Source organism: Typopeltis vanoorti, chromosome 1 (genome assembly GCF_054136105.1).
Source record: "Typopeltis vanoorti isolate ZY-2024b chromosome 1, IOZ_Tvanoo_1.0, whole genome shotgun sequence".
NCBI lineage: Eukaryota > Metazoa > Arthropoda > Arachnida > Uropygi > Thelyphonidae > Typopeltis > Typopeltis vanoorti.
This window is the reverse complement of record NC_143549.1, coordinates 85,267,668-85,284,961: the sequence shown is the minus strand read 5'-3', so window position 1 is coordinate 85,284,961 and position 17,294 is coordinate 85,267,668. Positions and strand designations below refer to the sequence as shown.

Genomic DNA, 17,294 nt, shown 5'->3' with positions numbered 1-17,294 from the left:
ATAATTAATTATATTTTTCCGTAAGTTACATGTATTAACACACACTTCTCTTCATTTAAAAGTTTGGACCCTTCTTCATTCATATACAAGATGTCAGAAAGGATGGATAGCTGGAACCCACCTGAATCATGGAAGAGAATAACTTGTATCATGATGATTCGTGCCCGCCATCAAAATAAGGATATTACGACTGCTGCCCAATGCTCCCTGAATACAGTAAAAACAATCAGGCATGAACTAGAGACTTGCAATGGTGACTACGAGGATGTAGCAAGAAGAAAGATCCCTAGCAGACGATCTGATTGCGTTCGTACAGCAGAATTCCTCGCAAATCTGCAGGAACAGGTGTTGAAGAACCCTGGCATTGGAATTCGGGCTTTGTTCGTGGAGTTGCTAACTGTAGTCAAGCCCTGGATAACAAGGGTAGCCAATGGTAGGCCGTATGTATGGCAGCAGGATTCGGCCCCTTGCCACACCTCTGGGAAAAGTCAAAAATGGTTGTCTGAAAATTTCTACGACTTCACCAGTCCAAATGTTTGGCCTCCAAACTCCCCAGACCTTAACCCCATGGATTATTTTGTATGGGGCGCAGTTGAAAAAGACACCAATCGCACTTCCAGTAATACAAAAGCCCAGTTAATGGATAAAATTAAAACAGTTTTTGCGGCCCTTCCCAGGGAGACTGTAGCATCAGCTTGTTCGAGGTTCCGAAGCAGAATTGAAGCTATGATCGATGCTAATGGTGGTTATTTTGAGTAAATCTTGTTAACAGTATTGTAATTAACTCTGCCTGTAATGTTTTTTTGTCAATTCATTAAATTTAATAGATACAAAGAAGATTTTCTTTTTCCTTATGAAACTGTCAAATTTATCCCGAACACCCTGTATTTGCATTTTAAAAAAAGTATAAAAATAAATCAGTTCAAATTTAAATAAAAAAATTAATAACTAAAAGTTTTTTTTTCTGGCTTTAGTTTTAGCAAATATATCTATGATGTCATCATAATTGATCGAGTCCATTACATCTGATTCAATGCATAATAATGACAGGTCACTTGTTTTATTTTGGTGCAAGTTGCTTCTTAAATAATTTTTTTATTTGTTTCAACACTGAAAACGAGCGTTCAGCTGTTGCGTTTGAAATAGGCATCGTCAAAAATATTTTTAAAATTGTTTCTTTGTTCGCAAAAGTAGACCTTAACCCATCGTTCATAAATTTGTACATATTTTTAATTGAAGAATTTTCTTCCTTTATTTGTAATTTCCAATATAAGTTCCAATATAAAAGAAAATGTATATTGATAGGAAAAAAATTAAGTAATTAATTAAAGATAAAGAATAATACTTTCTTTCATCAATTAAACGTATATCTAATATAGACAAAGACGTTATAAAGATCCTGTAAACTTAAATTTGTGAGTAGTGCACATTGGGCGACTCCGCACACATAATTGTCCGTGGCAAAGCTGTGATGTTTTTTAAAACGGGAGTAAATCTCTTACTTCTTATCATTGCCATTGTTTGTAGAGCATCCTAGTGTTGACAAGCCCAACTGGAGAAGGAAAATTGCTTAATTATCCTGCTATCTACAGATGACATCACAGTTGTATTAATTATTTGACTATTAGTAGTACGTTTAACGATTTTTTAGTATATATTGTTTCTGTGCAATTCCAACACCTTTTTGTGCTTACTTTTACGTTTACACTAGAAATAGTGAATTAATATTATTAAAATTACTTACATTTTTTAAAAGTGTTTCATATTATCAATAGTAAAAGAATTATATTTAAATTTTACAAATTAACCCTCACAAAATGGATAAATGGTTAAAAAAATGGTTTTCTTTTTTCATGCAATCAAAAACGCAATCAAATTTAGCAAGCTTAATTTGATTGCATTTAAATTCTTTAAAAAAAAAAAAACTTTTATCTGTATACTAAATTATTACCATACCTTTAATATTTTTTCGGTATTCAGAATTTTTGTAGCAACTATGATGCTTGTCAACGAAGCTTGTTAAACAAAATCAACGTTCTCAAAATCAATAATCAACACTGCAATTGCAATCTTTCACAGAAATATTTTAATTACATCTTTCTTTAAATTAATTATGATTCAATTACATGGAATATTTAAAAGTGTAAATAATATATATATTTAGAATTACCTTAAAAGATTTTAAACTATTTAGAATATTTAATATTAAACATAAAGTATTGTAGAAGTTGCATAATTATTTATAATCCATCGATATAAGTTAGTCATTTATTCATATAAAAACACTTACAAGGTTGCTAGTTTAATATTACCAAGAATTTTTTAATATTAATATTTATTGTATACATGTGAAATTCGTTTATATTTTTGGGAAGAGACACAAATAAATTGCGCACTGAAAAGGATCAAATATCGTAGAACAGTAAAGGAAATTCAAAAAAACGGTAATTAACCACGCAACCGGCCAAGACGTCAATAGACGTCAAGTTTATCATGGATGCAAAGTGCATGTTAAAATAGTAATACCATTGTTACATTGAAATATATGATGGATACGAAGCGTATGAGGATGCGTATTTGATCCATAATGGCCAGTGAGGTGGTTAAACTGATAGTTTAACCACCTCATCGGTAAGAATATATTATTCAATTAATTATTATTCTTATTTTACTGTTACTCGTTTATTTTAACAAAACCAAGATATTACTGTTTCTATTTTTGTATTTTTTTAACCTTTTAATGTAATTGTTTATTTTATTTATATGTTTATTTTGGATTTAATAAATATTTATTTCCCTTTTGATAGATTAATACACATAATGATGCCAAGAAAATTTGAATCCGGAGCTAGTAAAAGAAAATGACTTAGAGAAAATGAAAAACAGCTAAATAGCCAAAAGGGGGCAATTTTGTCTTTCTTGCATTCTGAAAATGAAGAATTTCGTAGAACTGAAGTTGTACTTCACAGTTCTCAGAATGAAAATGAAACATTTGTATCATTATCAGGAGGAGATGAAAGTGAAAATGAAGAACATCAAAATGATGTGGAAAACATAGAAGGAGAGAAAGAAGTAAATGAAACTAATCAAGAGGATTCTGAAGAAAAATTTTCAATCGGAGTCTGTACTTACCAGCAAGCAAGCTATCTCTTATCCTGCTGATATAGCAGTGTGGCCACTTACTATTAATGAACAGTTTATCAAACATATTTAATAAATATGCCTCAGAATGTTGGTAAAATCGAAAATTTAAAAAAAGAATACACAGAATGCAATAGAATATATGTCAGAAATGTAAATATATCATGTTTTTACTGTAAAAAGGCGAATGGAACAAAGGAGAAATGAGAGTGGCTAATTTTTTCAGAAACCAGCAAAGCAATTTACTGCTTTGTTCGTAAATTGTTTTCTAAATCAAATAATAGCTTAATGAAAAACTGGGGAAATATAACATGAACCTTATGTGATCAGGAACATTCTACTGAGCATGAATGATGGGCACATATTGCAAAAGAAAATTAAGTTCTGTAAATAGTCGAATTTTTTCTGAATTGATCAAACAAATACAATCTGAAGAAAATTATAGGAGAGAGGTTTTAAAAAGAATAATAGCTACCATTAAGTTACTGAATAAACTAGGCTAGCATTTAGAGGAAATACAAATGATTACAAATGAACAGTGGTCTCCACTTTGGAGACCACTGCTCTAGAGAACCAAAATTTAAAAATAAATCATATTTTTTGTTTACATGAACATATAAATTCAAATAAAATAGATATTTAACTTTAATTAATATTTTAAATTAATTTATTAATTTTTTAATTACCATATTTGCCAGCGTATCTGATGCACTTTTTTCCTTTGAAAATAGGTCTGAAAAACAGGGTGTGCCTTATACGCCGATACTTAGTTTTTTATTATTTTCATTTCTGGAAATTTTCTTTGTTCCGAGTTACGTGATTTCTTTATTGCTTCCTTGCGGTGTGTGTGTGTGTGTATGAGAGCATTCCAGTTACATAGAGCAGTTTTTCTCAAACTTCAGACATCCACGTTCATATGATTGATGCGGTATTAACAAAAGATCGTGCTACTAAATGACAAAGACAAGCCGATGGTTGAGTTGAAATGCTAATTTCTTCAACTGAATTCCTTATATAATATCTGAAACACATTCACTATATATTTCTTCATTTTAACACGTTCACTCAAACAAAACCATATGTTGCAATGGCAACATATGGTTTTGCTTGGGTCATACAGCATTTTCTGTGGGGGGGGGGGACATGCTATTCATTAGTTAGTGCCGTTTTTATCCCAGTTGTCTCTAATTCACTGTTTGTTGAGAAACATATTGCACAGCCTGCAGATGTACTATTGATGAACAGTGTCTCTGTACCTTATTCAGTGATACAATAGGAACGTTTTATGATCTCGAACTGATACATTGAATTTTATTCTATGCATTAATGATGCATAGCCGAAAATTGCCACGGACCCCCCCCTGAAGATCTTTCACGTACCCCCAGGGATACGCTTACCACACTTTGAGAAACACTGATGTAGAGTTCAGTGGATGCGCATGTGCTGTCATCGACGATCAAAGCTGTGTCCTGTTCGTTTAAACTTTCCAGTTGTTGTCGCAGTTGTGAACGATGATAAATTTCTGCCGTTAAATTTTCTCTAAATTTCTTGGCAAATTATGGCTGAAAAACGTCGGCATTGTTACAATATTGCATACAAGCTACATGTGATTGTGTATTCTAAAGAACATGGAAACAGGGCTGCAGAGAGGCATTTCAGACCCCCCCCCCAACTGAGAAAATGATAAGAGCTTGGCAGAATCAGGAAGAGGATCTAAAAAAAAAGCAATTCATAATAAACATAGCCTATGAAGTGGAACTGCAAAATGGCCAGAACTCGAGGCAGAACTGAATACCTGGATTTTAGACAACAGAAAAGCGGGATCTTCAGTGTCTACAAAAATGATTATTCATCAAGTGAAAGCGATAGCCACTAACAGAGGGATTGCCAACTTTACTGGATCAACATCATTGTGTTCAAGATTCATGAAGAGAAACCAGCTATGTATGTGGACTAAAACAAAAATATCACAAAAGATACCAGCTGAATATGAAGAAAAAATTATTGAATTTCATCGATTCGTCATTAACGCAAGGAAACGAGAAAATTTTGAACTTGCACAAATAGGAAACATGGACGAGGTACTGCCGACTTTTGATGTGCCCTCAAACAAAACTAGATTCCAAGCGCACTAAAAGTGTTACTATTAAAACTTCGGGGCATGAAAAAACTCACTACACAGTTGTTTTATCCTGCTGTGCTGATGGGACAAAATTGCCACCACTATTGATTTTTAAAAGGAAGACGCTACCTAAAGAAAAATTACTTAAAGGAGTGTTTGTACATGTTCAAGCAAAAGGCTGGATGGATGGAGGAGAAATGAAGTTATGGATAGATAAAATTTGGTCTAGGCACCCTGGTAGACTCTTGAAGAAGCCGGCCATGCTAGTATGGGATTAGTTTCGTTCTCAAAGAACAGATGATGTTACAAATAAACTCAAGGAATTGAAAACTCAGTTAGCTGTAATTCCAGGAGGTCTAACTAGTCAGCTTCAACCTTTAGATGTCTGTATTAATAAACCATTTAAGGGATTTACGAAGGAAAAGTGGAACAGCTGGATGCAGTCTTCAGATTTTGAGGTTACGCTACCAGAAAGAAGGAAGAGGCCTAGCATTTCGCAAGTTTGTGAGTGGGTCAAAGCTTCATGAATGCTGTGAAAACTGAGACAGTGGTTAAATCATTTAAGAAGTGTGGAATTAGTAATGCACTGGATGGTACAGAGGACAATTTGTTGTATGAGGACTCAGATTCTGATTTGGAAGAGGTTTCAAGTGTCTCTTCATTTAGCTCTGGAGATGAATTTCTGGGTTTTGATGATTAAAAGGTGGATACTCTTTCCTAGTTAGATTAGGTATTTGTTGAAAGTAGACCTACTTATTACTTTATATTTGAAATACTGTAAATTCATTATAATATTCAGTGATAAAGTTTTTTTTCCTAAAAAATGTGTACAAAAAAGGGGGTGCATCCTATACACTGGCAAATACGATAATTAATTTATTTATTTTTAATTAATTAACGAATTTATTTTTTTTAAAATTAATTAATTAGGGGGGTACTTGGTAATAATAAAATTTAAGAAGGGGTACACAGATAACTGAAGTTTGAGAAACACTGCCGTAGAGTGTAGATTATGAGGAGAAACTGAGAATTTGTGGACCATAAAGAGGAGAAAAATGGATGACATGATAGAGAGACACAATTTTCCAAAAGGGTCACAGAGAATACCAGTAGATGGAAGTTTTCATTTTATTGAAGGTGAGAAGAAGGCATCTATGGAAGTTGAGAGTGAATGCAATGAAGAAAGGGGTGAGAACTAGATTTTTCTCTCATACAGCAGCATGTGATTGGAATGCCTTGCCTTTGGAAGTGGTGAGTATGTGAACGAATTTGAGAGAAGGTATGACGTGGTGGTGAGTGATATGTGGTCTCACTCAATGAGTCCCTGACTTCCTAGTCTCTTGTAATAATAATAATAGTATTTACTAAACTAAAGAGCCAAAAGGCTTCAGTTCGGCGATGCAAAATTATATAAGTTAAATGGATATTTCAAAGCTGAATGTAGAAACTATGAAAGTTTCGTAAAAATCAGTTGACCAGAGAGCTTACGGGAATACATTCACGAGTGCTGGTGAGTGTATTCACGTAAGCTCTCTGGTCAACTTATTTTTACGAACTTTCATAGTTTCTACATTCGGCTTTGAAATAATGCTGGATCTAATATCTACTTTACTTATATAATAATAATAGTATACTGTACATCTCTTTCACATCTGCACTACACAAATTACCATAAAAGGTGCAGAATATCAACTCCTGCAACACTAATTTCTTATCTTCAAACCATTCTACAGTGTGGTTCTAATAACCGTCTTAATTTCAATTCTATTAAACTAAATCCTGCCTTGTTTCTTGCAGGATGGAAAAACTTTTTTCTAGTCCAACATTCAGATCTCTGAATAAGGTGAGATATCCTCTTGCGATAACTGTAACCTTCAATCTGTCTTGGGATAAACATACTGCAAAGCCTCCTGAACATTTAAAAAAAATTAGTTTGGTCTTCTACTGAAGGCAATACTCTGCTTCTGAACAACTATTAACTTTATTTTCTTCTTCTTCTTGATGCACAAATTCATCATGCTTTTTTTTTTTATTTTTTTTTATTTCATATCCAAACACAAGTGGTACAGTAGTAAGTAAGTGGTACAACATGATTTACAACAAATTAGGATACATTACAATGAGATCAGATCCAATGAGAGCTTAGCTTTGGTAGGCACATTATACAAAGAAATAATAATTAAATATGAAAAAAAAGGAAACTATACATAACTTAAGTTTTAAAAGAGGTAAACCGTGAGTAGACATAACTATACATAAAAATATAACGGAAAAACTCACGTAGAAAAATTATTTAATGGTATAATTTTCGCCCGTGTGTCACAGGCATCTTCAGTACAATTAGGCACAAAAATTAAACATTAACTGACAATTCCAAAAAGCGCCACCTAAGTAGCTGGTGTAAGATAACTAAAAAGGTCAATAACTTTCCTAAAAAAAAAAAAAAAAAAAAAAAAAAAAAAAAAAAAAAAAAAAATTAATACAATAAAAAGTTAGGAAAGATTAGCTGATTTGTAAAGTACTATCTCCCATAAAGGGGACAGACGTAAGCCGTCGGATCTGTTTAAGTTAGGAGAATGAAGTAGAGTTTCACATGCTTCTTTATAAAGGCGTTCCATGAGAAACTGACTTTTGTGAAGAACTCTTGTCTTTTTCCAATGAACTCTGTGTCCATATTTATTGTATATACATAACTTATATACAATAAATATGGTCAGATGTTCCTCCAGTATCTTGCACAATCAACTGCTCTTTCTATGCAGAATATAAGGTTCTCTTTTGTGCAAGGTGATGGAAGAAAGGGGCAAGAAAGAAGGTGTTCCATGGACTGGGTTGTCCCACACTCACAATTGTCTAGGCCAGTGAGGTAGCCCCCATTTGATGAGGTTTTGTTTGCAGTGTCCTGTCGTTCGCAGTCTGTTGAGGCTTTTCCAAGTATTCCAGTCCAAGTGGGCACCACGTGGAAGATGTTCAGCTGTTGGGATACCAGTATTATTTTTAGGATATAGTACAAGCCATTGTTGAAGTCTTGTCTCTGGGAGGTTTTTAAGTGGTTCAACAGTTGCCAGGAAGCTATGTCAGGATCTTAGTCTTTGGGACACTGCAGTCTGGTCAAATAGTGGGTGGTGTTCATCATTCATTTGTCTGCTTCTTTCACCAGCTGAAGATGCAGATCTTCAAATTGAAGGGGGGGGGGGGTGCAATACCAGTCAAAGTATACAGAGCTTTTAGTGGTGTTGGTTTCAGGCATCCTGTAATTAAGTGGCAGCTTTCATTCACTGCTGGTTCAAGTTTTTCAGCATGGCAGGATCTGGACCATACTGGGCAGGCATATTCAGCAGAAGAATAGCAAAGGGCCAAGGCAGAAGATCTCAGTGTGTTAGAGTCTGCACCCCATTTGGAGGAGATAAGCTTTCTTAATATATTGTTTCTTGCATTTCACTTTTGCCTTTACTGGTAATTAATTTACGGAATTAACAACGCATATAAAGTAAATTAATTAAAGATAACTTTAATGAATCACTTCTATATTTCGACAATGTCACATTGTCATCTTCAGGAACATAAAGATATGGTATGTGCACTAAGGAACTAACAAAGCAAATGAGGAAGAAATTAAGACACTAATTTTGTTCCTAAAGTCCTAATGGTGCCCTCTTGCGGGCTAATTTGGTAGTCTTGGCAGTTGGGCTGAAGTTCTCATAATGAAAGTCTCCCAAATTTGGGGCAGTTTCATGCACCCAAATTTGTTGAGGTTAGGAACGTTTTTTAGGGCTGCTGAAGATTCTTTGAATAATCTTTCATATTTAAACTTGCTGCGATGGATTATTTTTGTCTTCTTCCAACAGATTTTATGGTGGGTATCTAAGGCATGGTCTGCCAGCCCAGAGCGGCTGTACTGGTGAAACCGGATGTAGTCTTGGTGTTCTGAAATCCTGATATTTGTTGTTCTACCTGTTTGGCCAAAGTAGGACAATTTGCAGCTGTAAGGGACCTGGTATACACCAGGTAGGTCTAGGGGAAGTGGTTGGTCTTTGGTAGAGCGGATAAGGGATACCAACTTTTTATATGGTCTGTAACAGGAAGTAAGGTCATATTTTTTGAGGATATTAGTTATTTTTTCAGAGGTGCCCTGGATGTAGGGGATAGTGATAGACTTGGTGTAGTCTTTATTGTGGAGGGGGGTTGTGGTTTACAGGTTTTAGTATTTTTTGGATTTTTTTGGGGTTATAGCCATTGGCTAAGAAAGTGTTGAGGATGTGGTTTAGTTCCATAGTCAGGGCCTTGTCATCTGAGCAGATTAATTTTGCCCTGTTATATAGTGTTTTTATCACCCCATATTGTTGTGAGGGGGGAGGGGATTGCTGGTGAATGTATCTGCCAGTGTGGGTAGGTTTTCTGTAAACAGAGAAAACCAAAGATCCATCAAGCTGGTGGGTGATTAAAGTGTCTAGGAAGGGGAGGGTGTTGTTTTCCTCTTTTTCTAAGGTGAACTGGACTCTGGGATGTTGGTTGTTTAAGTGTGTTAGGAAGGAGTGGAGTGAGTCTGAGCCATGTGGCCAAATAGCAAACACGTCATCCACATAACGAAGCCAAATAGTGGGTTTTTGTGGGGCGGAGTTTAAGGCTTTCTCTTCAAATGTCTCCATAAAGAAATTGGCCAAGGGCGGGGAAAGTGGTGAACCCATGGCTGTCCCCTCTATCTGTTTGTAGAACTTTCCTTGCCAAACGAAATAGCCTGAGTTCATTGTGAACTGAAATAGGGCTGAGATATCGGGAGGAAACTTGGCTTGGATGAGCTCAAGGGTTTCTTTGAGTGGGACATTAGTGAATAAGGAGGAGACGTCAAAACTGACCATTATGTCAGTGTGTTGGAGTGTGAGGTTTTCTATACTGGCTTTAAAGTGGGCAGAGTTTTTTATGTGTGATGGTGTGTTGCCAGTGTAGTGTGTGAGCGTTTTGGCTAAATGTTTGGCTAATTTATATGTGGGGGAATCAATGCCATCCACTATGGGACGTAATGGCACATTTTGTTTATGTATTTTTGGGAGTCCATATAATCGGGGGGGGTCTAGAGTTATAAGGTTTAAGTTTGTTGGTGACTTCCACAGGCCAAGAAGTGACTTTCTTAAGGAGTCTGTGGATAGTTCTAATCTGAGAGCTGGTCGGATTATATTCAATGGGGAGGTAAGTAGTACGGTCTCGTATTAAAGAATTTAGCTTACCTTTGTAGTCTTTTTGATTGAGTACCACAGTGGCGCTTCCCTTATCAGCTTTGATGATTACTATTTTTTTGTTGTTTTTTAATTCTTGTAGGGCTGTATATTCGTTTTTGGATAAGTTGGATTTTGGAGGTTTGGCTTTAGTGAGAACACCGACTACATCCAGTCTCACGTTGTTGGCAATATGGATAAGCAGGTTGCGAATTCCATGCTCTATTTGTATCATGATTTCTTCAGCAGGTATCCTTTTTGGAGCTAGGGCGAAATTGTGACCACGCGAAAGTGCGGTGAGTGCTTCAGGCTTTAAAACTGCCGACGAGAGGTTGACTACTGTGTTAAGTGGTGGCTGGGGTACAGAAGTAGAAGTCTTTGTCAGGTTTTCGTATTTTTTCACGTGCCGACTACGTATTTTTTCGAATTCCTTTCTTGCCGATGTGCATGAGATGTCATGAAGTATCGACCATAGATCAAGGCCGAGTGTGTTAGAAAGCTCTTCCTCTAGCGCCCGTAACGTTTTTGTTTTCGTCCACAAGGAGAACGCGCGTCACGGTAATTTGTTCTCTTAACAGGGCGAAGCTAGTGCAGTTATAAATGCGTAGAGCTTTCTCGGAAGTGAAACGGTGCTTCAATTTGACACAGTTGGGGATCACTTTGTTATCCCGGCAGCGTTTTAGGAACGTCAGACGATTTATTTGCCTCGATATCTTTAACTTCAATTTGCCGTATTGACGGGCCTTTCGTGCGATTGCATCTCCGTGGATGATCATGATTCTAGTAGTAAGACTTATACATTGGTTAGACATAACTGGTAATTAATTTACGGAATTAACAACTCATATAAATTAAATTATTTAATTAATTTACTTTAGGGGGATCAGAGAGTTGGCCAGCTGTTTAGATAGTCTATAACAAGGTGCATTGGTAGCATCTACTACAGGCCTGAGTGGGGAATTGGGGATGTTGGCTATGTCAAGTCTGTTGCAGACTTGACGTAGCCAACATCCTCGCGCATTCTTCTCCGCCAAAAAGTAATTTATCATATGCCCAATGCACGGCTCTCCTGAAACTACGTAAAGAAAAAAGTATCGTCATCACCAGAGCGGATAAGGGTAATGCCACAGTTGTTCTTAATACCAGTGAATATAAGCGTAAATTGAACATTATCCTCCGCGATCGCACTACCTACATCCCGCTAGAACACGACCCCACAAAAACACAAGTTAAGAAACTTAAAATTTTACTCAAAAAAGTATCTTCCTGGCCCCCTGATGTCATGAAAAAACTTAAACCTTTCCGCTCCCATCCCCCCCCCCCCCGAATATACGGTTTATCAAAAATCCACAAACCCAATTCCCCACTCAGGCCTATAGTAGATGCTACCAATGCACCTTGCTATAGACTATCTAAACAGCTGGCCAACTCTCTGATCCCCCTCACCGGAAGGTCCCCTTCCTATATAAAAAACTCGACCCACTTTAAAGTCCTCACAGAAAATTTAACCTTGAAGAAGACAGACATATTGGTAAGCTTTTATATCTCCTCTTTGTTTACCAATATTCCCTTAATTGACACCTTATCTCTCTTAGAAAACGTTTTTCCATCTGACATCTTAGATCTCTTTTCCTTTGCCATTAACTCTGGGTATTTCTCTTGGAACAACAAAATCTACAAGCAGATAGAGGGAACTGCCATGGGTTCCCCCCTCTCACCCCCCCTTGCCAATTTCTATATGGAAGATTTCGAAAAACGAGCCATAGACTCAGCCCCACTCAAACCTTCTATCTGGCTAAGATATGTAGATGATGTGTTCTCTATTTGGCCTCATGGCCCAGACACGTTAGACTCCTTCCTCAGTCATCTCAATAGTCTACATCCAAGAATCCAGTTCACTATGGAAAAGGAAAAGAACAATTGTTTACCCTTCCTAGACACCTTAGTCACATGCCTGCCTAATGATACACTTACCTTCACCGTATACAGAAAACCCACACACACAGGCAAATACATTCACAAACTCTCCCACCACCACCCCTCTCAACAATATGGCATTATTAAAACTCTTACCAAGAGAGCCCACAATCTTTGTTCCAGTGGAACCGCCCTCACTAATGAGCTTAACCACATACACAGCACTTTCCTCTCCAATGGCTACAGCGATCACAGTATCAAAAAAATAATCAACTCCTCCCCCATTCCCCTTCCTTCTCGTCAACAAGATTTTAAAAATGCCATCACCATACCCTACATCCATGGCACATCTGAAAAAATAGCCAAGATACTAAAACAGTACAATCTACACACAGCATATAAGCCCCGCCGCAAACTGGCTACCCTTATCCGTTCTACGAAAGATCAGCTCCCTCCTCTCTCTCTCTCTGCCTGGAGTTTACAAAGTACCCTGTTCCTGTAAGCTGGCGTACTTTGGACAGACAGGCAGATCAGCATCCATCCGTCTAGAGGAACACAAGTCTTACATCTTCAAACACAACTATGGCCATTCAGGCTTGGCTGACCATGTTTTGGACACCACCCACAGAGTATCATGGAAGAAAACCACTATGCTCCACCACAGCAAATTCAAGAAAGAGAGACTTTTCTTAGAAGCAGCAGCAGCTCTCAAAAACCAACCAAATCTCAATAAATATGGCTGCATTAAGCTTCCGAAGATTTGGGAAACACTCATCACCAGAGTTCCCACCTTACATTCCAGGCCACCTACTACTGCCCTTAGAGGGCGCTCTACCTAGATAGGACTTTAGTGTCACCCATGTGGTTGGGCTTAGCATTGTTTGTTATTTGTGCATATGTTACATTAATTGTTTTTGTAATCCCCGTAGATGTCCTAGTGACTAGGACGAAATATAGGAAGTATTAAACTCTATTTTAATTCTTTTTGAGTGTTGTAAAAAATCCATTAAGCCTCCATCATGATGTCCTCACAGCACTTAAGCCTCTACACACGTATTAGCATCACATCTCTTGTTCTTTGTTGTTTCCTGAACCCAAACTGGTTATTGCTGATATACATTGCTTGGAAAGAAGTCAACGAACATCTCCATGGATAAGGTGCATCATGCCGTATAATGATGTTGCGTGATTGTAACAGGTAAAAATTGTGGGAATATGATGCTCCCAAATGGCTGCAAGAAGGGAACTGATGGAGTTTGAAAGAGGCATTATGATGGGATGCCATGTCACGGGCCTAACTGTTCAGCAAGTTGTTGACAAATTGAGCCATCCCAGGTCAACTATCAGTGACACCATACTGAGATGGAAGCACAAGGTATCAACTACAAGTGCTATCCAGAATGGGCAACCCATCACACTCACCAAATGCAACCGTAGGGTGCTACAAAGGATACTTGGTAAAAACTGCCATTCATCAGCTGACACATTAAAAAACCATTAATAGGGCCCTTCTTTATTCTTAACCACTTATCCATGGACATGCATGAGCACAAACACACATGCACACAAAATTATGGCTATTGCAAGAACTGTATGGAGTTAATATATTAACTCCACACACAATTAATTCATGACTATTATTATTAATAAAGCATTTTCAAATTTAAACAAATAAAATGTTTTTTGTATAATTTTAAATGTGTTAATTATTTTATTAAGTACAATTAATTAATAATGTAACTGATTAAGAAAAAATACCTTTCTAATTGATATTCTTTCATGCCTGGGCGAATGCGTTTCATAACCTACATAAATATATTTAATATCTCATTTTGAGTCTTTATAATACTATTAATAACAATGAAAAGAAAATATATATTTAGGAATGTGAAGAATAAGCAAGTTTCAATGTTTGGCTGAGTAATATATTTAAGCAAACTATAATATAGCCTTGTTTGAAACCAGCTAAGCAGAAGTTTACATAAAAATGAAACTAAGACATGGTTTCATATGAACAAGTGTTAGTTTTAAGACAAGCTAATTATTTCATGATACAAGGTGCCACCCAAAAGTTTGGAGAATTTGACCATAAAAAAATAATAATAATACTTACTCTAATTCCTAGTTTCCACTTTCCTTTGAAACAGCTCCCTTGTGAATGTATACAGTGATTCCAGTAATTTTACCAGGATTTCATGCATCCCTGGAAATCCTTACATGTGACTGTGTTGAGCACCTCCCGAGATTCTATTTGGAATCTCCTCAATCATGTTGTTAAAATGATGCTCTTTCAGCCAAATTTCATCTTTGGGAACAGGAAAAAGTTTGCAAGGGATGAGGTCAGGCAAATAAGGGGAGAATGAGGAATAATTGTCATGTTTTTAGAAGTCAGGAATTGTTAAACAATGAGAGCTGTTGGACCCCATTTGACATCAATGCATCTGCTCAAAATATCTACTAAAATACTTTGAATGGTTCCGTACAACAATATTCCTACAATCTCTCAAATATTATGGGTAGTTCCCTATGATCTGCAAGCATAGCCTCATGCACTGTTTCCAGTGCTGAGGTTGTCAGTGGTCGTCTATCCTGGAAGTGTTTGTACCATAAAAAAGTTTTGCTTTGGCTCATAGCATTATCATCAAGTGCTTCCTCAAGTGTGTTTCTGCAGCAGTTTTTTTGAGGTTGAAGCATAATGTAATGCAGAACCTTTACTCTTTAAAATCAACCATTTCAGTTTGAGAAGAAAATAGTCAAACCACTAAAACACAATGTTATAAAAACACATGTAACCCAAGAAACTAGCCTCTTATCTTGCCAGCTATTGACATACTGATTCACAAAGAGTACTGCTTGCCCCCTTACAGTGGAAGATTACTACTACAAATGGTAGTAGCAATCCTACTACAATTAGTTCATACATGTTCATGCATCAGTTTAAATTCCCCAAACTTTTGGGTAGCACCTTGCAAATGAAAATCACTATACCCACTAGAAGGATATTTTGCTTTTCATTACAATTTCAAAAGTACTCTATTAAATTAAACTATAGTAATATAGTTATGCCGGCCTGGTTAGCTAAGTGGTTAGCGTTTCTGCTCTCCAGTCAAAAGGCTGCAGGTGTAAATCCTGCCATGGGCATGGATGTTTGTGATTGTCTGTGGAAATATTAGTGGTGGGTAGTAGATGGCGTTGGTGTAGATATATATATATATTTATTTATTTATTTAATATATAAATAAATGGATGTAAAGTCCTCAACAACTATAATGGTGATACTGGAAGTCTTCATGCTCAAAAATTCTTTAGTGGATGTCCTGCCAGCCTGACCATAATAAGCAAGAAGACTACAGCTGGAGCAATCTTGGTACACACCAGAAAGATCAAGACACTGGAGGTGTTTTTCAAATATATCAGATACCAATTTTTAAATTAGTATCTACAATCTAAATTGAATTTTTTAAGGAGATTAATTTTTAGGAGATCATTCTTCAATATTCCAGTTGGGGTGAGTAATTTAATTATTTACTAACTGCAAATAATTCGACTTTCCTTCCAGTGCTGTGAAGTTAGAGAAGGAAGCCAGTTTGAATTATGAATGCTGAACTTTCCAGGAAAAATTGTTCCAGTGCAAATTTGGATAATTAGATAGTAAATCAACCATCAAAGTAGTCAGCATGGCAACTGGAATTAAGAGAGCAATAATTGCAATAAATGAAAACAAAAAATGGAGGTAAAGAAATCTTGAACCAGAGAAGATCATACACAGGGAAGTCGAAGTTCACTATCTCTGACAAACAATTTGAGATCTGTTCCCCCCCATCTTTTTTTTTTTTTAAGAAGGAATCATGCAGAATTTAGTTTGGATTATTAAGATGAATCCTGGTTGTAGAGCCAGCTGAGGTTCAAAAAAGAGTAACCAATCATATTTTGATAGATGCAACTTCAGTTCAGAAATGCAAAATTATATAAGTAAAGTGGATATTAGATCCAGCATTATATCAAAGCCGAATGTAGAAACTATGAAAATTTCGTAAAAATAAGTTGACCAGAGAGTTTATGGGAATACACTCACCAGCATTCAAGATTTGCCTTAGTGCACCTTAGTTTTTCTAAGACTACTTAGAAAACATAAACACCACCCAAGCATCTATATATTTGCTTTCTATTAGTCCATTTTGATAAGGTTTCACTGACCTGACAGCTGTTTCAAATTGGTTGGTTCTCCTCAGAGACCAGGCAGAAACCTCAAGAGAGCAAAAACTCTTCTACACTTGGTTTTGAAATAATGCTTGATCTAATATTCACTTATAGTAAAGTGGATATTAGATCAATATATATTACTTTTTTATATTATTTTATTTTTTTTGGTGGGGAGTATTTTCGATCTTATTTCTCTGTGGGAGATGTTTTTTTAACTGCAATGTTGCTATTAATTATTATGGTGTCTTTCATGGAAGGTGATGTCAGATTAGGATGAAATAGAGATGTAAGATAGTTGGACAGAAACTGAAATGAGTGGACCCCATGGAGAAACATGTGTAATAACAATAAAGCTGACTGAAAAATCTACACAACAAGTTACTAATCGTTTAATAGAGACATGCACATTTTACAGGCAGATATATATCCACACACCTTCACAAAAAAAAAAAAAAGAAAAAAAAAAAAGGTGTTATCCAAAGGCTGGTACACTGAGCATGCACAATTTGTTCTTCTGAGTCTCTTCTATCAGAAAAATTCAATAAAATAAAACTTACTCTATTACTTAACGGATACAGCAAGACCTTGATGGAGAAAATATTTGATAATTATAATATCTTTTCCAGATTGCAATATGTTGTTAAAAGAATCAGCAAACCACCTTAGAGGAAGATCTGAACAAATAGCAAGGACCAGT

General features: G+C 36.2%; 1 protein-coding gene across 3 annotated transcripts in view; it reads right to left on the bottom strand.

Annotated features, from left to right (window-relative positions):
• The window catches only part of Dip-C (dipeptidase C), a 400,748-nt gene that overhangs the window by 220,656 nt on the left and 162,798 nt on the right, over nt 1–17,294 (bottom strand). For all 3 annotated transcript variants that reach the window (XM_090391828.1, XM_090391835.1, XM_090391843.1), the window contains exon 9: nt 14,153–14,199. In XM_090391828.1, the coding sequence (XP_090247954.1) occupies nt 14,153–14,199 (47 nt within the window). The remainder of the gene's footprint in view (nt 1–14,152; nt 14,200–17,294) is intronic.